The sequence below is a fragment of the Anthonomus grandis genome, chromosome 4 (genome assembly GCF_022605725.1).
Source record: "Anthonomus grandis grandis chromosome 4, icAntGran1.3, whole genome shotgun sequence".
Taxonomy (NCBI): Eukaryota; Metazoa; Arthropoda; class Insecta; order Coleoptera; family Curculionidae; genus Anthonomus; species Anthonomus grandis.
In genome coordinates, this window is record NC_065549.1 from 17,194,386 (window position 1) to 17,220,749 (window position 26,364).

Genomic DNA, 26,364 nt, shown 5'->3' on the forward strand with positions numbered 1-26,364 from the left:
ATTTAATCACAAAATTACCTTCATACCTACAACCTCTTAAGAGGGTTATCAGTCATTTTGATTTTTAATTATAGCTGTCTAGTGGCAATTATGCCAGATCCCAAGTAAGAAAAATGGACCGATTAAATTATCGTCAAACATTTAATTTTTGTGGGTATTGGGTGTGTACCTCACGATATACTCTGGAATAAGTCTCGGACCAATATCGGCAGTAATGACGATTTACCACGTCATTTAAGAAAAAAGAGCACGCGCATCAAAGAAACGCGTATTAAACAAAAAGCTTGCGTTGTTAATAATTTGTTCACTCATAATTTCACAAAATTGTCATCGCCGATCGAAAGAGTCTTCTACAAGATGTATTTTGTACGTTTGTATCATATTTCAGAGTTCTTTGAATACTTTGTCAACACCTGTTATATTTTTGGTAACATTACAGTAATTGCCTGTCTCGTTTTCGCTTCACCACCGTATATCTTTATTTTCTAATGCTTTATTTAAAATCTTACTTCTAAAACTGGCGTATGCAATAAATAAATAAAAAATAAAAGTGATATTTAATATCAATTCTTAGTCTTATTGATCAGTCCCAGTACAATAAGTTTTCCTCTTAGATAGCTATCTTAATTACTTACTATAGGTCTAAGAATAGTGCAAATACATTAAGATAACCAATTAAATGCTTAAAAATATATTCTAAGGAATTAGTATTTAATTTAGTTTAATGTAACAAACTTTTTTGAAGAGAGTAGAATCCTGAGACGAGTGTAATACTTTGCTATGAATTTTATTAGGTAGTGTATAGTTTAATTGTGAGAAATATGATAATTAGCTTATGTACTGTGAGTATATTTGAATCAGTATTAAACTTATTTTTTTCTTTTTTGCATTTCCGGGCAAAATGGCGCGAACTTATAAACGTAAAACAGAGACAGGTTCCACCCCGACTAAAATGATAAAAGAAGCCTTTCAAAACCCCATTGTGAAAAAGGATATGGCATTTTTCAAGCAGCCTTTTCATTTGCTACATTTTATCGATACTTCGTCAAAATAAAAAAACGAAAATAAGAATAAATAATAATAATAATAATAATAACATCAACTAGTAAATGCAGCTTCAACACTGAATGGCTGGATGAAGAACGACCATGGCAGTGTCAAACATATAATCAAATGGCATTTTTACCATGTTCAGTTGACGAAGTTACTAAAGTCATAAAAAAGCTACATAACTGGAAAGCTCCAGACCCAGAACACGTCCAAAATTACTGGATTAAGAAATTGTGGTCAACACATCAACAACTGACCGACCTTTTAAACGTCGCGACTTCAAATCCTCAGAATATGCACAATCCTTTAACAGAAGGTACTATACTTACCGCTTGTCCTGGACTGCCAAAACACTTAAGATCCGGCTAAATATCGGCCAATAACATGCTTACCCACGCTCTATAAACTAATTACATCTTGCATTACAAAACGTATTTACAGACATTGTGACCAGAATAACATCATAGTAGATTAACAGACAGGATGTACCAGAGGTGCCATGGGGTGTAAAGAACAGATAATTATCGACTCTGTAGTTTGCAATCAGGCAGTATACATTGACTACCGAGAAGCTTTTGATGCACATAAATGGCTTATCAATAATATCCTCCCTTCCCATCAGTCTGGCTTCAGCTGAAACGTCATAGTACAGCTAGTTCACTTCTAAACGTCACCGATAATATCATGCGAGCTCTTGACAAAAAGATTTCAGCCATTATGATAGCTCTTGATTTCTCAAAAGCATTTGATGTCATCGATCATGATTTGCTTGTAGCGAAACTGAAATATTATGGCTGTAGTGATGTTGTTTTGTTCTTTTTTAAAACTTACTTGCAATCCTAATAAAACATAAATGGTTTTGTTTTCAAACCGAGGATCACATAAAAATATAATAGAAACTGTTCACATTCAAGTGCACAACGAAACTATTTTGTTCTCTGATACTGTGAAGGTTCTGGGACTTAAAATAGACAATTCTTAATAATTATTAATTCTTATGGTTTAAGGAACATGTTAATACTCTTCTGCAGAGGTGTTATTTACGCATGCGTATGCTTTATGCCAATTAACACATTTTAAAACTAGGAAAAAGCTCGTAGTGGCTCTTGTTTTATCTATTTTAAATTACTGCCTTATAGTTTATTATCCTTGCTTAGACCAAATAAATCTTTACCGCCTGCAACGCGTGCAGAATACTTGCTGTAGATTTATTTTTAACCTAGGAAAGTTTGATCATGTATCAGACTCTATATTTCAGTTGAGGTGGCTACCTTATCTATTAAAATTCTTCACTTCTACTTTTTTTTATCGTTTATATGTTAGTCAAAGTCCTGAATATCTTTTTGAAAAGTTAATACTAAGAAACCAGGTTCATACTAGAAATATTAGATACAATATCTTGACCATGCCTCACCATTCCACGGCTCTGTTCGAGCGATCTTTTACTTATAATGCCGTTAAGTTCTTGAATACTTATAAACCAATATTTAATACTTCGTTAAATATGTATAGGAAATATTAGAGACTTTTGTTTTTAAATAAATCTAAAGTATAGTCTAGTTTTCTAGAAGATAAATGCTTTATACTTTATACTGGTTACTTTTTTTTTGTTTTTTTTTCTCGTTTTCTCCATTTAAACTGTGATTGTTAGAAAGGTTAAGAGTTAAAGAGTAGCTTTAAGCTAATCTTCGCCTTCTTTGGCAATGTAGTACTAAGTAATATTGTAAGATTAATATTGCTTTTTTTTAATAAAGACATATTATTATTATTATTATTATAAATTGTACAAAATAGAAAAGCACATAATTTCCTTTTTAGAACTCAGTATGGCATCTTGGCGAACATCAATAAAGCTCCAGGTGCCTAACGGTAACTGCATTGAAACTAATATGATTCCTGTTTGTAGGGGTATATTCCAGGGAGATTCTTTAAGTCCACTTTGGTTCTGCCTTGCCAAAAACCCACTCTTTAGCCAACTTAATTTAGGTACGGATTTGGCCTCAAAAAGAATAATAGAGAACTAACAAGAGTAACCCATCTACTTTATATTGATAGGTTTGGAAAGTCTTGCGGCAAAACGAAATCAACTAGAACAGATGCTTAAAATAGTGGAAAGGTTCTCTGATGATATCTCTGAGGATAAGTGCCAAACTGTGGATATTATTAAGGTTAAACTACAACCAGGTGACTTTAAGATAGAAAACGGTCAGATAATTAAATGCTATTGACGAAGAATACTCAAGTTCTTCAAAGATTTAGAAAAAATTGTAATAAAATATCCCAAAAAGCATGTTATTGTTGGTGATATTAATATTGACTTGTTGGAAAGCTCTACATTGGTATACTAATTATAAAAACTTATTAATTCAAAATAACTTTAAAATAAAGAATGAAATTATATATGAAAATGCAACACAAGTGACAAAGCATAGTCATACTATTATTGGTCATGTTTTGTCAGAAATCAGCTCAAATTTAATCGAAAACCTACATGTTGATTCTTGTTCTTTTTCTGATCACATTAAATTATTATTTTATATAAATTATGACAGTAAAATATATAAACCAAAGGTGAATCACATGATTAGTACAGATGATTTTAAAAAATTTATGTATAATTTTAAACAAAATAGTCAAAATGTAAACATATCATCATTTCAAGAACTGACCGAGCTGATCCGGAAATCAGAAAATGAAGCTCAATGCTTTAATGTACTTAGGATAAGGGAAAATAATTCATGGATCCATGAGGTGTTAGAAATGATAAAAAAACGTGACTTTATATACAAAAGAAAAATAAACAATCCTGGTAATGTGTTTTATGATCAAGATTGAGATTTCATACAATCAAAAATAAAATAACAAATAAAATAAAAATATTAAAAATCAGTAATTTCGTAAAGAATGGGAACATTCAGGCACCAGCCAAAAGAAACAATGGCAATTTATTAACAATTTTTTCTAAAAATAAATCAATCAACACTCAAATTAATTGTTTAAACGTAAATGGAACAATTATTTCTCTTAGAACTCACTTATATACCTTAGCAAAAAAAATTACAACCTTGTTCCTCTATCTCAGACAAATTTTAGAAATTCAAAAAGAAATTAAAATCACTTTTATTATCCAAGGCATATTAAAGCCTTGACGATTTTTTTAATTGATTTAATGACCTTTTGACCTGTGCTCTGACATCATTTTAGTGTTTTAGTTTTGTTTCCTATTAAATATTTTAATTTACTTCCTCTAAATTCTGTTTTATTCACAGCTTTACTTATTTTTTAATCAAACTTATCTAAAAGATGCTTTTTTTTATTTTTTCAATCTGTTTTGTTGTAATTAATTTTGGTAATGTGTGTAAATTTTATAGTAAATGTTTTAGATGTTATGTTTGTTTGAAATTTGAAATTTAAAGTGAATTTGGAATTTTTAGGATGCTTGTACACAAGATTTTGTTTTGTCTTACGTAATATAGCATATTTTCTTTCTATTGAAGAAAAAAAGGATATTTTCAATTGTCTAAATAAACATTGGAGAGAATATTGTTAATGAACTTATTAGCCAGTCAGAGTCAACATAATGATAATGAAATTATATTCGATGAAGTTGATTGTAGTGATAGTATGTTGAATGTTGCACCAACCAGTTGTGATGAGGTTTCTGAAATTATCATGGGATTAAAGCGAAATTATTCGCCGGGCGAGGATGGGATAACAGTATTGCACATAATTAATTTAAAAGATTATATTATAAATATCATTACAAAATTACTCCAATATTTAAATCCGACGACAAAGATCAGATGAATAACTACAGACCCATTACTGTTGTTAACACCCTATCAAAAATACTAGAAAAAATTATTGAAAAAGAATCATGTCTTTTATAAACAAAAATACATTGGTGGATAGTTTTGATATGATTTCATTAATAGCAGTACTCTCGTGGCGACATTTGATTTTATTAGCTATATCTCAAAGTCCCTAGATAGGAGGGAAATTGTAGTTGTGGTATTCATCGACTTACTGAAAGCCTTTGACGTAGTAACTTTCGATATTTTGTTAAAAAAGTTAAAACTCATGGGATTTAGAAACCTCCTTTTAAATTTAATTCAGAGCTACTTATATGACAGAAGCCAATATGTTTCCTGGGAGGGTGTAGCTAGTGAATTGTCCTAAAACAGGTACGAAGTGCCTCAAGGCTCTGTATTAGGACCCTTATTGTATATTTTGTATATTTTGCATAATATACGGCTCTTGTATATGCTTATTAATGCTAATCTGAGCTTGTACCATAAATGGCTAGTTTGCAACAGGTTAAAAATTAATATAGATGAAACCAAATATATGCTCTTCAAACAAAAAACAAACAAGTAGGTAATATTCAACTAAACATAAATGGGATCAACCTGGAAAAATTTACTTTTATGAAATATCTCATCTGAATATTGATCAGTCATTGAATTGGCAAACTCATATAAACAAAATAACATCCAAAATAAAAGCAATGATACCTTGTATATAAGTATAGAAGCCGAAACTAAATATCTATAATAAGAAATATCTATAATGCCTTTTTCTTGTCCCATCTCAGATATTTGTTGCCTAGATGAGGAACCTGTTCTAAGACTAAATTTGACAATGTCCAAATATTACAAAATAGGGTCCTAAAAATATTATTTCAGTATTATATACTTACTAATATAGAATCGCTTTATAGAGAGCTTAAAGTTTTTAAATTAAATAAGTTGATAGAGTTTAAAAAATAACTCAAGTATAAAATTATAAACAAAAAATTAAAATGTAATAACTCCCCAGGGGTGATTTTAAAGATTCTTCAATCCGAGTGAATCTGAAGATAATATTGTCATGTAGACTTATCGCCCTAAAAATAATAGAATATGCAACAGTAGTTTATCATCGCAGAAATAGTACAAAAATTGGTTTTTCCCAACAGTGATCTTTAACAATTCGTAAAAACCCGGAATTCTTTCTTGGCCAACTTATCAGCTTGATTATAATAAAATATTTATTTCAGTTAAATCGGAGCAGCGGACAAAAACTGGTTATTGGCTTATTATAAAAGAAATCCAAGCATTAGTTTACGAAAACCTGAGAAATTAAATTTACGACAACTTAAAGACAGTTTACCATCAGAAACCAAAGTTTTCCGATCCATCGAATATTTACAACTTAGACGAAACAGGAACAACAACTGTTGCAACTAAAACTTTCGTTCGTCGCACCTAAAAATAGTAAACAAGTAACTTAAGGCAGAAGTGCAGAAAGAGGCACTGAGGTCACAACCTGTTGTATCATTAAAGCATCCTGCTTTCATACCGCCAGCCATGGTGTGTCAACTTGAATCTAAAAATGCTCAAAAATGTTGTGCCAAATACCCTGGCCAATAAAACAGTATGGATATATGCAGATGTTATGAAGCTTTTTATAAAGTATTCGAATCCGTCAGTAACAAATCCGAAATTATCGATCTACGCTAATCATGAGATTTGGGTCGCAGACTTTTGGATTTAGCAAAAGAAGAAGATATCACAATACATTTCTTTATTTCAAAGTTTGACATCTCATGCTTTTATGAATTTAAGCCGCTTTATAAAACTTCTACTAGTATAACTTACTCACCATTCAAATCAACCTTCAACGATGCTCTTAAAGAGATGATTTTGAACCAGCCGCTTACCGATTATGAAGTTACAGAAAGTTACTTAGCGTGAATAAAGCTCACCATGCTACGATAAATTCGCCAAAAATCAAATAATCTGGATTCGCAAAGACTGAATTATTTACTTTTAATCTGCGCAAATTTTCCGAGTAGGAAAAGAAGTAGGCTTTTATTCGTAGCGAATTTACGAACATATACGACTGAACATGAGATCATAATTATTCTAACGCCAGCAGAATTTAGAAATTGGACCTCGACGATGTTCCCCTATCGAATCTAGTTAGCGAGATTTCCAAAAGCGAATCCACAGAAAACTACATCGAAAACAAGAAAACGTGAGAGAAGCATGATCGATTTGGACAGTCCAGAAAAACAATTGATCGCAAACAAGCAATAAAATATTCTTCTTGAAGAAATCAAATATTGTTTTTCCAACATACAGAGTATTCTAATGTAACTTGTCATATTATATGTATATCTATCAATAAACAATGCTTTTTCATACAAATGAATTACTTGCTCCATCCCAAAAAGAGCTAAAGCATAATTTTATTGCTTGGAATGACGGAAATAATAAATAAACTTTAACGGGATACTTAAATGACATGAAAAGCTTAAGACTTAGTTACAATAGCAGACCGATATTTTTTCGGTTACATGTGAATGTTGTATCTTTTATTCTAGTGTAAAAAACATCGCGAGTTTACGGTATTTTAGGATATACGAAAAGAAAGAAAAAATATAACCAGCTTCCCCTACATATTAGGTATAAGAAAGGAATTTGATTAAAAAATCATTTGTACCTGTTATTTACAAAAATATTTTTTTAGCTACAATAATTAAATCTTGGCCAAATAATATGTGTTTAGAGGAGTGTAAAATTCAAATGTTGGAGTTGAATAATTTTTACTTGTAAAATGTGTATTATTATAAAATTGTAAAAGATAAAGAAGTAAATAAAAATTATATTTTTGATAAATTCTCAATTTTATTGATCAGTCCTGGTATAATAAAAATCCATTTAAAATAGTTTTCTCATTTTATTAATTTACAACATGGAACAACCCCAGTAACTTTAAATGATACCAGAAAAAATACATAAATGCAATTATTATATATTTTTGCTTTATTATGTTATTGCACATTGCAAGACTAAGAACACAAGCAGTGCAAACAACAATAATACAGGAAATGTTGACCGTCAGTGATAATAAATAATATAACTGACAGTCTACCAATAATATAATTACCAATAAATACCAATCATACTTTAAAATTTAATAAATTTAATAACATTTAATACCTTCACACTTAAATCACACTCATAATATTCAGGTTGTTTAACAAAGACATATTCCTGTCCACAGGGATATTATTTCTATATGGCATTCCTTGGAAAGAAATACTAAAGGTTTAATTAACATTAAATCTAATAGGACCTAAATCCTAAAAGAACAGAAGGATTGGATAATTGTTGTTCACTATTAGAATAGTCAAAATATTTGATTATTCTAATAGTGAACTGTTAGTGTGAATGTGTTGGATCTATGAGCATAATATCTCCAAAATTTTTGTTGGATCTCTGCAATGAGCATGAAAATGAGTCGGGTATATGAAGACCAAACTACAGAGTAATACCTTAGTATAGTCCTTGCTAGGAATGAATGAATCCTGCTTCCTGACTAAATTGAAAAATATGAGCTGTTTTTTATGAATCTTAAAATCCTACAGATATTGAATTAATAAGTCTAACAAAAGAAAGCTCTCATCAAAAATAAGAGGCAATCTACTTAATTTGCCTAGGAGGCTATTTAGTAATTGGATTAAACTTGGTTGACCTTGCAATTAAAACTAATAACACTGATTGTCTTCTAGTAACTGAAGATGATTATTAATCATTCAAACAATCCATATCTTCTGCATGCAGAAATTCTCGATCACTGTCAATAACCTTCCACAATTTTAAATTTTCTGGTAACATTAAGCACTGACTATTTAGAAAACAACTTACTATAGCATTTATAAATGTATTAATGATCATGATTGATTTAGGTACCTATGCCCTGACCCCGAGATATACCTCATATGTATATAACATTTATAGGATTAGAAACATATCCACCCACTTTAAATCTTTGAATTCAGTCAGTTAAGTTTTTAATCCATTTAACGCAATTGACATGGAACCCCACAGAAATCAATTAATGAAGTATGATTACAAGCTATAATTGATTCCATATATTATACAAAAGATATTATTTACATGTGTATGATAAAGCAATGTAAATAAATGCATCAATGTAATTTTATTTGCATTTTCCTTTATATTTTTATTTTCATTCAAATCATTTTAAGAATAATTATTTTAATGTATAATTTTGTCCAATACTATATAATTTATATAAGTATATTTCTTTAATTAAAGACATTTCGTTTACACTCGTATTTCATAAATAAATGAGAAATTCACAATCTTATTAATAAGTCCTGGTAAATAAAATTTCCATTTGATCTCAATGTCTTATTATTTATTCTATGACTAAAGATTGTGCAAATAAATTAAAACAACCAAGCAAATCCTTGAAAATCTATTCTAAGTAATTAGTATTTAATTACTTAGATTAATGTGGATGTTGACAATAATTAAACTATAATTCCATAAATCCTCGCTATACAGAGATATTTACATGTGTATGATAAGGCAATCTAAATAAATGCATCAACTGCACCTATTTAAAGCTATTACATGCTGAAAATCGATTCAGTCGTTGCTAGATACGTATACAGAGGCCAAAATCGTGCCCCAACTCGACACTAGCGAACGCTAAAAATAAACATAATCCACGGGTAGTAAAATCACTTTTAAATTCAATTTAAATGAGGAAATAATATAGTACCTGCTTATACCAGTTTATTCGCGAGAATAAAATATTGCATCTCACTATACTTTTTTTTATTTATCATCCTGTACAAAGCGATTATCTCCACATGCGGAAAACAGAAACACAAGCTATTTTCTGGTACATAAGTTCATTTAATCTTTCATTTTATAATTTAGGTCAATGCCTAATTTTAGGCTTGGTTTTATTTGTTTTGTTTCTACTGGTATAGTAAATTATACAGGGAGGGTTATAATGATTGTTTGGTCACCGACTATTTTTCAGGGACGCCCCCAGGCGGTCTCATGGCCGCGTATTTACCATCAATACCATTAAGTCATCCAGTTATGTATGGGTTGGTTATATCAGGTTTTTTATTAATCAGAGTTGAACATACTGGTTGTAAAGCGAAGAGACAAAGACCGTCCTTTACCATAGGCGTAGGAAAAACAAAAAATAAATATTTGTTTAATTTTAAATATCCGAGATTTATTATGTATAAAATTAAAATGCAAGTAGTTTAGTCCTATTTTAAACCAACGGGTTTAATTTGCCTTCAAGTTATCGATCTACAACAAGTTTAAGATATCTTATAATTACCGACACTAAGTATATTTTACCTATTTTGGCAAAAAGGGGCATTCTGTGATGAATGATCTCTTACTTGTCATTTTGTATGGACGTTACAAAGGCTTTCGATTGTTTTTCGCATAAAATCCTCCTCTCTACCTTATTATGACTTTCAAGAGGGCAGTGTTCAGCTTACATTATCATACCTTTCAGAATGTGCTACAAAGAAGAAGTTTCATCACCCTGTGCAATTCAACATGGAGTTCCCAAAAGATCAATATTGGAGCCAACTCTGTTTCTAATTTTTGTGAAGGATATTCATCCTTCTATGATTAATGGGTCAAGAATACCAGAGTGTATAGAATATAGTGTTCAGAACTGGTTTCTTGCAAACAAAATGTGCTTGAATAGGGACAAGACACAGTCTATAAAGTTTAGCTTAAGAAGGCAAAAATAAGATCATCATTTAATTAAGAAAATCTCATCCATTTTTCACAAAGAGACCGACGTATACAACAGACGAAAAACAATGAAAAACATAAAGTATTGGCCAATCTGGAAGAAAAATTTCTACACGCGTTAAAGAACATGTAGCGTTGTTTGAGAAATTTAAAAATACAGACGTCCGTGATACAAAGTCAGCGTTTGCGAATCACCTGTTAGCTTCCACACATCACTTTTCTCCAGAGGTCGGAGCTGAAATACTTCATGAATGCCCTAAAGGGAAAAAGTTTGACCTTCTGGAGAGGATGGAAATTACTAAAGCCAAGAAGAGTCCTGTTCTTGTCTGTGTTAACGACGTATTTAATTTTGAACCCAACCTTATTTTTAATAATCTTATTTAATCAATTTTATATTTACATAATTTCTTCCAACTGGAATAAGTTTAATACTGTGTTAGAATGCCTTGGCTTAACAACAAATGTTTTGAACTTCTTCTCAGTGTTCCGGTAGCCCATAGGTTATAGTCTCTGGCTTGTAAGGTGTAAGCTTGTTGTCGCGGGTTCGATTCCCAATAGGTGTGATATTATTTTGCAATTTTTTATTTTTTATTTTTTGGTTCTAAATAACTGTATAGTCATCCTAACCTTAAATGTATGTTTATGTACTGTTTTGCCAGCGTTAGTGGCTTTTTAAGGTTTTAGTCTTTTTAATGTCCTCTTTTTTTTCTTTCAATACTAATTATTATTGTTTTAGGCCTGATGATGCTCTGAATAGAGCGAAACACGTGTAGCTTTAAGTAAATGTTGTGAGACCGTGACTTTGTATTTTTCATTGTTTTTCGTCTGTCATCATTTAATGACTAGCTACTTTAATGAGGTGAAATTGTTGGGTGTTTACTTAAGCTGAACAGTGTCTTGGGTATACCATATAAAATCTCCTAAAGTTTTGTACCTGATTAGAAACTTGTCACATTGTGTTTCCACTAAAAGTTTCTGGGAGGAATATCATGAAAGCTTCAGTTCAGTCATGAAATATGCCATCTTAGAATAGGGCCATTCTCCTCATGGCCTTAATATCTCTAAACTACAAAAAAGGTGCATAAGGCTTGCGGCTGGACTCAGGAAGGACTGTCGTAAGACTTTTATAAGACGTGGGATATTAGTGTTCCTACAATGTGTAATCGTGTCAAGCAGAATCTGCAGCTTTTTGAAACTCATCAAGGTGTACACAACTCTACAAGGCACAAGGACAACCTAGTTATCAATCATCTTCGCCTTACAAGATCCAGAAACTTCTTCGGCTTGAAGCTTTTTAATTCTCTGCCCCAGCATATTAGGAACTTTATATTTTAAATGAGATGTTATGAATTATAAGAGGACGTCTTATATAGATTCATAATATATGTTTGATAAGTCTTAAAATTGATTCTTAAAAACTTGCAGACCTTCAAAAATACATGTTTATGCTAGTGTTTGTATGGTTATTGCATAATCATTCCCAAATTAAACTTTTAGGCGAAAAAAACCTTCTTCACCCTACTGATTATTTCCAATTGAAAACTGAACCCATCAATGACACAGCTGGTCTGCTCTTTAACAATGTAAAAGAGCATTTTAATCTTATTGAAAATGAAGGACATTCAATTTAATGGTCCAAATGTCAATGTAATTTGTGAAGTTGAAATCCCTGACGTTGAAATTAAAATTTAAAGCTATAGTTAAGTTTTATTTTATATTTATGAAAAATTGTATAACCTATTTTTCATAAATCTCATTCAAGACTAATAATAGTATTAGTATGTCAAAATCAGATTCACAATCTGATTATAACCAAGAAAATCTTAAACAGAATATGGTTCAGTTCAATTTCTATATAAGCAATTGCTTTATTAATTGTCAAGTTTGTTGCTGCAATTCAGATTCTGGAACGTAAAACATGATCACCTAAAAGCCATAAAGTGGCCCACAATGTTTTGATTAATATTTTGATTTGTTAGTAGTATGCAAAAAATGAAAATTGAATATTCATTTCTAACCCAACCCCCAACCTAATTGCAACCAAGTTCCTTTCTTAATATTTTGTAATTTTAAGGCCTTTTTACAGTAACAATATAGGCATTACAAAATTGAAAATATATTAAAATCTACGCCTATGATGTTACGTACTGTTTTCGGGATTCCGCTAAAAGGGGATTGTCCTCAGATGTCTAGGTCGTTCGTTTCTCCCAGAATTAATTTTAACGATATAGGTGAATTTATTTAGTCAGGGCAGTAATATACCTAATAATTTAATTTGACAGTGAGATGAAAATATATGCATTCCAACTACTATAGCATAATCAATATATGACTGTGTTAATGAACCAAAATATGACAAATCTGAATACTTGTAAAAGAATGTGTGATAATTTATCCTTTTTAGTTGTCTAGATGTCATTAATATGTAAAGTTGAAATTCAAATTTAAAACAGTCTATATTTATGAAAAATTGTACAGCCTAAATCTTATTGAAGACTAATAGTAGTATATCAAGGGCAGGTTAACAATTAGCGAGAGTAAAATCAAGAAAGCTTTTAACAGAATATGGTTCAATTTCTATATTTGCAATTTCATTAGTGATTGTTAAAGGTAAGAGTTTTTTGCTGCAATACAGGTTCTGGAAAGTAAGATATAATTCCCTAAAATCCGTAAGATGACCCCAATGTTTACAGTAATATTTTGTTTTATTGGCATTATGCAAAATTAGTTAAAATTTGTTTTTCAAAAATCATGACTAAACTAACCCAACCGCAACCTAAATGAAACCCGGTTTCTTTTTTCATATTTTGTAATTTTAAGGCCTTTTCACAGTAATAGCAGGTTTACAAAATCGGAAATCTACGCCAATGGTCTTACGCTTGTGTTTTCGGGATTCCGCTAAAAGGGGATTGTCCTCAGACGTCTAGCTTAGGTCGTTCGTTTCTGCCAGAATTAATTTTAATTCTTGTATGTGGTATTGAACAGGATATAGGTAAATTTATTTAGCGAGGGCTGTAATTATAACTAATAAATTAATTTGACAAAGGGATGAAAAGCTACGCATTCCAACTACTATATGATTATAGCATAATCAATATTTGACTGTTTTAATGAAGTATGACTAATCTGAATACTCAATTGATGTAGTTGAAAAACATAGGTAAGCTATGTAGCAATTTTAGCAAAAAATGGCATTTTAAATCATAATGCCTTGCATTTTTTCTCTATAAGCTCTTACCATAAATCCTACTCTATCTGACCAATTTTCAATATACATTTAAGGAAGATATTTAAAGTTTGTCAAAATCAAAATAGTCTGCAAAATAGTCAAATAGTTGCTTCTACCCTTATTTTCAAGATCCCTTAATTATTACTGGCAAGTCTACAGTTAGATAGAAAAATCAAAGAAGAGAAAACAGGTTAAGCATAAAAACAACTGCTAAACTTAATATGATTTATAATATTTGGAAGTCTTATTTTAACTGACAAAACATGCTATTTGGAGTTATATAGATATTTTATCCCTTTAACTTCATTAATTCTTATGTCATTGACTTTATTTTTTATATTATTTACTTATTTTGAAATTATTATCAAAACAAAAACGTCTGAATATAGAGATTCATAAATATAAACTATAATAAATATAATAATCTTTCAATACTACCCTAGGGGTCAAGATCAATAAAAAACTGGTTTAACCTCTTTAAACATTTCGCAGTATGCTTTTTATATTATTACCAGAATCAAGAATAATTGAATTGAATTCATTCATACCCAAAATTATGGTTACCTGATACTGGTTTTTGCACAATAAAGACTCTTAATGCATTCGCAATTTGCAATTTTGTCAGGAGAGAATTACTAATTATATTTTTAATTTCATGATAAAATTGTCAAATTAGTAACATTAATTTGAAATTTATTGATTATTTGAGTCCAAAGTATTAGAATGTATTACCAAACAAAACTAAAGTGATTAAAAATTAAAAAAATTAATAAAAGAGGGAAAGATTATATTTACCAAAATATTAATAAATTTTACCTAAATATTATAAAGTTCTGATTTGTCTTGATTATAGGCTTAGAATTAGATTTAGGGTTGTCTCTGTTTCATGGACTTTTGAATCTTTGTTTCTTGCATATTTATTTATATAAGATTTTTTTTTATTATTCTGAAGTTGGAATAGCCATATGTTAAGGAGCAATAGTTTAATATGTAAGAATTTAAGGCACACACAGCTTTGTGTTTTTTCGGTTTGTTCTGAGTATATTATCCTATAGCCATTCTTCTGAATTACAATCTGCTACATCTGACCGCTCAATTTTAAGTATGTTTCTTGAAAATTCATTAACAAAATCAAACACCCTCACTGGTGAGCATTTTGACTTTTCAAAAATTCTCTAGTTTGATCCTATGATGCATATACATTTATTTTACTTAAACAATAAAATGCTGAATAATTTTCAAAGTTTCTAAAGGGACAAGTATAATCAGAGGAAACACAAAAATATTTAGCAAAATAAAAAAGGACTACAATACTCTTACACAATATAAAAAGTTAATGAAAATCCAAATTACAGAGTAAAATGATAGTTAATGAATTATGAATTAATTCCTTAAACAAGTAGAATGCACACTCAGTCAGAACTTCTTTAATTTTTCTACATTTCTTTTAAGTGGTAAATCACAGAGACAGCATTGTAGAACTTAACTCAATAATAAGACACCATTATGGGTAATAGAGCAGAGGCTCTCTATTATATGGGGCCATAACATTCAAGAGAAATTTAATCATAAAGAATATGAAAAAACAGCAAAATTCATTCATAAAAAAAACATGACAAAATGGGATTAGTACAAAGTAATACCAATTGCAATAAATTGATCAAATAAATTTAAAAAAATGTTGGTGAACATGTTTATAACCATTTTGATCTACTAGCTAATTTAAAAAACCATTGGGTCTGTGGAGCTCAACATGTTAAATTGTTTTATGACCCATAATTTTATGCACTTTGAAATATTTATACTTTTTATTTTTAGTATAATTGATAGATAATTTTAAGTTAAGGCTTTTTTAAAATACTCTGTAATTATTTATTACATGCATTACTAATGCAAATTTGCTTACACAAAATTAAAATCTATCAGCTAAAAATTACAAAAGTACATAAATAAATGAATAAAAAAAATTATTATAAAAAATAAACAGCAGAGTAACAAATATTTTCTATTTTCAAAACAGCTATAAGTTTTGTCAGTCGCACAAGTAATTTAGTAAGTTTAAGACGTAGGTATAAAGTCAAAAACATTGTAAAAAGCACATTCTGCAAGGCATTTCTTTAAGTTTAGATTTTTAGTAGTATCATGTTTATTATACAGTAGTGTCCAAAAGTAGATAGACAAAGTATTATTTTCATATAATTGTTTAAAGATTTACCCACAGGTCCCTTAGATTTTAAATTATTGTTATTTGTAAGGCGGTCTATAAAAAGATACCAATAAATTTCAGTTAAATATTTTGCTTGCTATCAGATCCAGCAAGATCAGAAGCAATAATATAAATATAGCTGGTCAAAAGTAGATAGATAGATAGATAGATTTCAAGCTGAAGTGCTTGCCATAGACATATGTGCAGAAGAGTGCATCAACCAAGGCCTCCAAAGAAAACACATATTTATACTATCAGACAGTCAAGCTGCTCTAAAGGCCCTGAAAGCTTTTAAATGTGATTCAAAGCTAGTCTGGGAGTGCAAACAAACCCTAAAGCGCCTTACAACAAAGAATCAAGTAACACTAATGTGGCTACCTGGCCACCGGGGTATAGAGGGGAACGAAGAAGCCGATCGCCTTGCAAAAAAAGGGGCTCAAACACCATACTATGGTCGAGAGCCATACTGTGGTTTAATGAAGACCCACATCACCGAAGACCTAAACAGGTGGGGAAAAAGAACAATTGCTGTCGCACTGGAGAAGAGCACCAGGACTAAGACAGGCAAAAAAGTTTATAACCACTTCTAGAAAAAGAGCTGAACAGCTCCTAGACATGAACAGATCAGACATCAGAACAGCAGTCGGACTCCTAACTGGTCATTGCCCAGTGAAATATCACCTAAAGGCAATAGGTATAACAGAGGACGACCAATGTAGATTCTGCAGCAATCCCACAGAAACAGCAGAACACCTGCTCTGTGAATGCCCGACCCAACTCTGCAAGAAGCTCAAGTACCTGGAAGGGGTACAACCAACACCTCAAGAAGTGGGACAACTACCTCCCAAAAATATAGCTTTGTACGGCAGAAGTCTTAAGACTTTTTGAGACAAACTAAGACAAGTAGAGTTATGCACAAAATATCTCACAGGTAGCAGTGCTGAGCGGCGGATCAGCCAAAACGACTCCCTTCTCAATCTACAATCTACAAAGTAGATAGACAAAAACAATTTTGGAATTATTTTTTTGTCTAGATATTTATAAAATAAAATTAGTATAGTGTTGCTTCTCTTTAACTCAAGGTGCAACATGCCATGCGGAATTAGATTTTCTCTTGATTTAAGATAACGCGTTATCAATGCATATTGCGCGGGTGATCGTCCAATTGATATTGCTCGTAGATTTTATGTTAAAAGAAAAGCTGTTATGATAGATATTAGATATGAAAGGACAGGATGATTACAGCCAAAAAATAAATCTGGTCGACCAAAAAAAATGGACATCCATATAGGGTTATTATATAACCCTATATATTATATTATTATATAAATTTTTTTGAATGATAACCGGTCATGGTAATCATTTGGTCATTTAACTGATCATGGGTCATTTAAAAGGGCTTTAATGAGTTAAACCATATTTGACAAAAATTTAATTTAAAATAGATGTTTATTATTTGAGAAAATCTTATTCAAGAAAAATGCATATAATAATCTGGAATTATTCATATGAGGATTTTTTTGAATACATATAATATTGCATATCACTAATTGGTTTGTCTACACAAGAAAAGCATAGAATAGCTGAGAGTGGAAGATAGCAAAGTACCTTAATGCTTGGCAAGAATCATTCTCAGTGAGTCAATGAAACAAAAAAATGCTCTTACCAAGTTTTGCATTTAAAGATTCCAAATGTACATTCCACTGAGCCCTCTGATTCATGTGAAATCAAAGAAACTTGGTCTGATGAAAGGGATTACTCACAGCTCCCAGATCTCTCAGAGTGACCATTCTTTCTGTCTTTTCCTGGTTCAAAACCTTTGTTTGTTTGAAATAAACCATCTTTCAGCCTTCAACTGTAGATCCCTAGAGCCCTGCAAGGATGCCTCCAGAGTCCCACCAACAACAGAAATGATAGCATAATGCACAAAGAGGGTATACTTTGAGTTTGGATCTACTAAAGGAATGGTCATTAATATAAATGAGAAAAAGAATTCCGCCCTGAGGCACCCCAATTGTTATTTCCCTCTCAGCAGACCACACTCCACCACACCACACACCTTGGTGTCACTGTGCTAAATAAAATTTTAGTAGTTGGACTCTGTCTTTACTTGTGTTTACAGTAGAGTTTTATAATGAATGAATTCAGTGATTTTAGTGATTCTGGATCTGAATATATACCTAGTGATAGAGTGGATTCTTCTGGTAAGTCTATATTTATAATTTTAGCAGCATTAATTAGGTATTATGATTTTATAATACTGACATATCCTAACAAAACTGCGAACTATTTTTTTAAATAAATACATTTTTAGATAGTGTAATTTTCATCTTAGATGCAGAAACTTCAAATTAAGAAGTACTTGACAATGTTGTACACCATCCACAGCCATCCACAAGTATGTAATTTTTTATACTAATAATAGTAAAAAAATTACAGGTTTTTAAAAATTTTCAGGTAGCTTTGCAAAAATTAGAAGCAGAAAACGATCGAGAAATGAAAAGGATTGGAAAATTAATAAAAACAAAAAACTAAGGAATACTGGCAAAGAGTACATTTCTATCAGTGGCGTAAAAATTAACGCCAAGCTTTTTGAAAATTTGGACTGTAAGTTCAGAAAGAAGTGTATTAATTTATTTTCATTTACTGAGAGAGAAAATGCGTTTGACTCATTTTGGCAGCTCGGCAATTATGTGGCGCAAAATAGCTATATTTATAGCTTAGTAAAAGCTTCACCCGTAAATAGAAAATACCCTAAAACTGGATCTCCCTTAGGAAAGCATACACATTTTCAATACGTATTGAAAAGTAATAATAAAACGCATATGGTTTGCAAGAAATATTTTCTTGATACATTTAAGATAAGTAACGGCCGTCTCCATAGATGCATTTTGAAACGAGATTCATCTAATTGCAAAGAGCTAAGAGGTACTACAAGCTCTAGAAAGTTGGATGATTCTGATATTGTCAGGCATATAAAAACTTTTCCGGCTTATCAAAGCCATTATTCTAAAACTAAAAATCCCAATAGAAAATACTTTAGGACAGTAATCTAACTGTAAAAAAGAAGAAGAATGATTTATCAAAGTAGTAATACACTCTATTACTACTTTGATAAATCATTTCCTCTTTGTACTTCCAAAAAAAAGACAGAAGACAAATCTTGGATTAATTCTAATATAAAAAACTATGGTAAGTATATTAAAGATCTATATGTATGGTCAAAAATGACAAATTGTGAAAGGCATAAACAATTATTTAAAACTGAAAAGAAAAATTATCGCAAATATCTACAAAATTATAAAACCACAATAAATGAAAATAAAATTGCTATTTCTGATAATAAAACAAAAGTTGCTTGGACCATTTTTAATCAAGAGTGCAATAAAAACATAAAAAACAATAAAACAATTAAAGTATCTCATAATGGAAATATAACTAAAGATCCACAAACAATCGCGGATTTGTTTATAAATCAATTTGATATCCCAACTGTCTACCCTTCAAGTCATAAACCTCTAAAAAACCCCATAACTCAAACCATATTTTTAGATCCTGTAGATAGCTTGGAAATTTTTCGAATCATAATCAACTTGCCAAATAAATTTTCTGTAGGTCTAGATAAAATTCCAACTATAATTTTGAAACATTCAGCCAAATTCATAGCTAAACCAATATCAAGCATAGTAAACCTTTGTTTTCAAACAGGTACATTTCCCTCTGCCCTTAAGGCTGCAAGAATTGTGCCGGTACATAAAAAGGGAGATGCCCAGGTACTAGAGAATTACAGACCTGTATCTCTTCTGTCTTCCTTGTCCAAGGTTTTTGAAAGAGCTATATATAATAATAATAATAATAATAATAATAAGCCTTTATTTCCAACAGGCAACTTGCCCAATAACAGGAAACAGTTGCAAAACAATGAAAAATATAGTTAAAAAAAACACACACAAACAAACCTAAAAGAATGAACAGAAAAGAAAAAGAGTAAAGTAAAGTCACATTCTCAAAAGTTATCCAAAGAATTAGAACAAATAACTATTAATATGATATAAAAACCCAATTATAAAAGTTTAACAAGATAATCACATATTCAACAAAATTAAATTAAATTAAATTAACTGCAATATACCTACTAACTATAACTTAAACACATGGGTCTTAATCCCAAGAGTAATGATCCACCAAGATATCGACAATCACATGAACCGGAGAGAAATTTATATCGCACATGTGACAGATCCGATTAAATATAGCGCATATTGTATATAGTGGCGATTTCAACAGGATGTTAGTATGAGGCCTTGGCAGAAAGAATGTTAGGGGATGTCTAGCATTAAGCCTAGGCACCATGAAACGTACACCGGAAAGAAGTACAGGACTATCAATGAATCCATTCAGTAACCCATGCAGGAATTTTACAGAGAAGATCATTCTTCTGAGTTGTAATGGATGTAGATTGAAGCATTCCAATAGTTGCCGATGATCAAACCCTCTTACCGGATATATGCCATCCTGCCTGAAGACCAAAAACTTAGCAAATCTACGCTGAACAGATTCAAGGAGACCAACATGATTCTGATAGAGCGTGTTCCATATAATGCAGCCAAACTCCAGTTTTGATCTCACAAAGCAACAGAAAAGCAGTTTTAATGTAGACTCCAAAGTAAAACTCTGAGAACTTCTAATTATGAACCCAAGCCTTCTCAGGGCTGACTTGACTATGTTATTGAAGTGTGGAACGAATGTAAATTCAGAGTCAAAGGTTATAGCAAGATCAGTAATTTGCTCTAATCTACTCAAAATAGAATCATTAATAAAGTAATTAAAATTTAAGGGTGTTTTTGATCTAGAGTAACTGACCACACTACACTTAGCCGCATTCAAGCCTAACCTGTTAACAGCACACCATACCTCCAATGTATTTAGACAGTTCTGAAGAAAAACACAATCCTCCAAACCATATACATTTAAATATAGCTTCAAATCATCGGCAAAAGCCAGCCTATGACAAGTGAGTGACTCAATCAAGTCATTTATAAAAAAACTAAACAGGAGCGGACCCAGGTTCGAGCCCTGTGGCACACCCGACGTTACGTTAAAAAGTTGTGATTTAAAGCCCTCATATTCAACATATTGAGATCTACCAATCAAGTAGGAATGAAATAAATTAAATAATCTCCCTGAAAAACCATACTGAGTTAATTTATGCAGCAAAATATAGTGATCTATTCGATCAAAGGCTTTTTGGAAGTCGGTATAAATAACATCGACTTGAGTATTAACATCAAGTGATTCACAGATGTGGCTAGACAGACAGGATAAGTTAGTAACACAAGATCGCCCGCTAAAAAATCCATGCTGGTCTACAGAGATGAGTTCTTTTGCGTGACTAAATAGCGACCGATTCAGGATAATTTCGAAAAGTTTTGAGAAGTTACAGAGTAATGAGATTGGCCTGTAGTTCATGATTAAATCAGAGTCCCCAGCTTTTAAAATAGGTATTATTTTAGCAGTCTTCCAAATTTCAGGGATTTGTTCTGTTGTCAGTATTAAGTTGAAAATGTAGGTCAGCGGATCTGCCAGGACACCAATGCAATCTTTAACCAAGAAGCTAGGCACACCGTCTACACCAGATGTTAACTTATTTTTGAGTTCCATATAGCCAATTAATGACCTTCTTAGATCAGTATAATATACTTTCTGATAAACAGTATGGCTTTAGACCTAATCGATCAACACAATTGGCAATATTCACAACAATAAATCATATAATAAACAATGTTGACTGTAACAGGAGGGTGGCTGGGCTTTTTTTTGATCTTTCTAAGGCCTTTGACACCATTGATCATGGGATGTTGTTGCATAGATTGGAACACTATGGTTTGAGAGGATTGTCTGGTGCTTTACTGGGGTCTTATCTGGAGGAAAGAAAACAAATTGTGTGTATCTCAAAGGACAATAGAAATTATTATTCTAAGCCAGTTATTGTTTCGCAAGGTGTACCTCAGGGCTCGATTCTCGGTCCTGTGCTGTTTCTATTGTATGTGAATTCACTTTCAGATGAGGTGGCTGCGGGACTCCTCTGCCAGTATGCTGATGATACATTGGCTGTTGTGGTGGGGCAGGATTTTGGGAGCCTGGCTAACGAGTGCTCATGTGCAGCAGGGACAATGCAGGATTGGTGTGATGGGGCAGGGTTAATTCTGAACTGCGAAAAGACTGGTCTAATGCTATTTCAGAAAAATCCCAAATTAACAGAGTCTGTTTATTTGAAAATGCGAGGTAAATCAGTGCCTGTGGAAAACACAGTTAAATTTTTAGGGGTCACCTTGGACACTGCTCTTGGCTGGGAGGAACATGTGAGGGTGCTCCAATCTAAACTAAATATCTTTTGTGCATTAGTGCAAAGACTAAAATATTCATAAAAAGTAAATTCCATAAGACAGTTTTATTTTACAGGGGTGCAGTCATTGATTGCCTATAGTGTGATGTTTTGGGGATCCTCCTCTGTGGCCCCTCAAATTTTTGTAGTTCAGAAAAGGATCATCAGAGCTATGCTGGGGTTGCGCCCTGGAACATCATGCAAACCACATTTTGAATCACTGAACATAATGACTGTGCCTTCAATCTACTTTATGTCCTTGGTGATGTTTGTCAAAAGGCACCCACACCTTTTTTCAGGAAACAGTGACCATTATGGCACTGATATTGCAGTAATCACAAGGGGGAGGGAAGATCTTCGGGCACCAGCCCATGGTTCAGCGTTTTTTGAAAGGGGTCCTTATTATATGGCAGTTAAAGCATATGGGTTATTACCACCAGAAATAAAATCCATTAATAATAGTGTTAAATTTAGGAAAGCCACTAGTCAGTTTCTTTTAGATAAGTGCTTTTATGATTTTAAATTTAGATTTTGATGTGCCAGACCTGTGAACCTGTTACACATATGTACATATTCTATATATTTTGAACTTCATTTATTGATATTGTAATTTTAACTTTGTAGTTGCTGTTTTAACTTTTACTGTTTGTTAGTCTATCTCATTTTATTCTATATGTATTTGATTGTACCATGTTTCTTATTATATGCAATATTCATCGTGAATCTATTTTAGGAAATTCACCATTTCTGCTTGACGTTGCTTTGTCAAATTTATTTTGATTTTGTTGGCAATAAAGGAAATATTATTATTATTATTATTATATGTAGAAGGATGTCGAACCCAGAATACAGAACCAAAAAAATTAAAATATTATTATTAGGTATTTAATACAAAATTTAATTTGCATTTCAAAATTCCTCATCAAGACACCTGCAAGTTGTGTGATGATCTAGAGTTAAAACTGAAAAGTGCCAACAATGATGACTTAAAAAACAATATTTCAGTTGAAAAGGAGTTGCATTTATGAAAAGCAGACTCAGCAAGGGAGAGTATAGGGAGTGACTCAAAAAAAATTACAGATGCATACATTGTAACGTTTGATTTACAAAAGGCTTTGCCTTTCCCTAAGCTGACAACATCTGTGGTGTACTATAGAAGAAATCTGTATCTATATAATCTAGGAATACATTCCATTTAAAGCATTTAAGGCACTATGCTACGAATCATAAACATATCATTGCTTATTCAGACTCATGTACAGGTCAAAATTGGAATATAAAGATGAGTTTATTTTTCTTGAAACTAGTACAAGACTCAGAATTTGATATTAACATCATAGATCTTAAATTTTTGGTGTCTGGGCACTCTTTTCTTCCAAATGATGGCCAATTCGGTACAATTGAAGGTGAAAGCAGACGTCACAGTGTAATCTACCATCCAGATGAGTGGATTAATATTATTAAGAATTCCAAACGAAAAGAACCCAAGTTTTAAGGCATTTTTTTGTAAAAAATCTGAATTTGTCATTAAGCCCACTTATGTTACACTGTATTATTAATGAATAAACATTTGAGTTATGTTGAAATATTTTGCTGAATTTTTTATTCTAATTTTAACAATTATGTCAGTTCTCCGAATTTAATGTATTCGGAGTTAGACCATTATTATTCTATGTGCCTCAATTGTCTGGACCATGTGCTGTCTGGAGAACAAAGGTCATGCTATAAAATATGAAGGATTATCTTATAAAATATTTAGTTGTTTTTTGTAGAAAAAAATTTTTTTAGAATACTCTTTTTTTTGTCCACTTATATTATTAGAATAAAATATTTTTATTTTGTTACACTGACAAAAATATTAATATTCTAAATTTTATTGTTTTATTTTTGTTTAATACCCTTCCCGCCTTTAAACAAAATAACTGTTAAGTAAATAAAATACAACAATAGTGAGTTTTTTAAAATTATGCATAAACAACTACCTACTTTACCTTTATTTTTTTTGACCATAACTGTGTATCTTTCTGAATCTAATCTATCTGATTTGACTTTATTTTTATTATATTTTTCTTTGTTTGTATTTTTCATAATAATTTGTGCTTTTATAATATTTAGTGTTGTTTATACCTGGTTTGTGCTTTGTTTATAACAATGTATTTTATTAATACAATAAAGCTTTCTTTATTATTATTATTTTTGTACATCCAACAAATCCTTTTGATCTACTTCCTTTATAATATATATATTTTAATTATTATCAGATTTTGCCATAGAGAAAAAACACAAAATGTGACATGAAAAATTGGTTATTCAATCAATTCACCAAAAAAAATTTATTCTGATAAAATCAATCATGCCAATCTTGATATTTCTATAAACAAATAATTTTGATTTTAAATAAACACTTTAGATATCACTAGTAATTAATGCCTAAAAAATTTAATGTAACATTAAGCATAAAGAAAATTAAATTAAATAAAAGTGAAATAGATTATACACTAATTTTTTTAAGTAATTTAAAAGGAATTTAATGAGATACACATTTGAAGAAAATTTTTATTTAAAACACATGTTTTTCCTATAGGCATGCAAGTTTTTCATATAATATTGAATATTGCTAATTGGTTTATGTCAATACCTGATCAAATTTTATTGATAAAACAACAAAAGATAATGACAAAAACTTCCTATTAAGGTCAAGGAAATAAGCTTTCAGCCAAAACAAATCCTAGCAATAATTATTTCATTATGCATATTTTATGCAAAATAAGATGCTATTTAATAAAACCTATGAATTTGTGTAAAATAAAATAAATATTTAGATAAAAACTGACTTATGCGCATTGGAGTGATCCTCCATTATTAACCCAGGACCCATTTCCTTGAAAAATGAAAGCAAAACAACTGATTTTGACAGGGGACCAGCCAGCAAGCTTTTGTTTTATTTACCTTTACCACCATTTCAGATTTTCTCATACTACGCACATCGCGTTGACCTTTTTTATTGAATAATTTTCTAACACTTGGAAAAGGAAAATTTATGATGGAATTTGTTGCGGAATATGTGGGCTAAGGCGAGCACATAAAAAAAATTAAATGCGTATTTATTTTTGATAGGATCGGATAATAGTGCATGAACTAGCTCACCCTGTCACAAACAGCTGATTGCTTTGTTTGGTTGGGATATGCCCTTATTACCTCCTTCCTGCAGGATGACACCCGAACAAATGCATTAAACCCGTCTCATAATTTATTTATGGAAACAAAGAAACTACAGCAAACCATAAAAGACGCGCATAAGACCCTGTAAACCTAGAATCTTTGCTCACCTTTGTAGTGGACACGCAGATTTCCTTGGGACAGGCCTATAAAGTTAAATTTTTCCTTGGTGCTCCAGGCCCTCGGCAAGGGTGTCTTTGACTCGTTTACCGCGGGATAAAGTCTTTTTAAACGGTCCATGGACCCGATTTGCGTTTCGTTTTGTGAATTCATCGTTACACGACCACTACTCACGGCAGCCATTATTGCTGAACTACCTTCTCGACTCTTATTGGTTACTGACGTTTTCGTCACTGATCGGATTTGTCAGGAAGAGTTTTATCACAGATGCCAGATTTCACATTCAGTTTTTCAAGGAATATAATTCATTGTTATCAAAATGCTCTTTATCCGAGCAAAATTCCAGCACGTAATTACTTATTAAATGTCAAAAAATTTATGCAACTTTAAAATAGCTCATTGGCATTTTCCTGCTGTCATTTTTATAGCGGTTTTTGACTTTTAAATATTTAAAATGAAAAGTTTGATGAAAACGGTGACTCCTTGGCAACGTTGTTAAATAAATTATCTCTATGCAGATTCCGTTGTCATATATCTGTTTCGACTTTTATTTTTGTTTGAG

At 31.3% G+C, this 26,364-nt stretch overlaps 1 protein-coding gene across 1 annotated transcript in view; it reads right to left on the reverse strand.

Moving 5' to 3' along the window:
• Positions 1-26,027, reverse strand: part of LOC126734811 (ran-binding protein 9) — a 78,861-nt gene extending 52,834 nt beyond the window's left edge. Inside the window, exon 1 of the mRNA XM_050438561.1 lies at positions 25,793-26,027. Coding sequence (XP_050294518.1) covers positions 25,793-25,985 — 193 coding nt within the window. The 5' untranslated portion in view covers positions 25,986-26,027. The remainder of the gene's footprint in view (positions 1-25,792) is intronic.
• Positions 26,028-26,364: the final 337 nt, after the last annotated feature.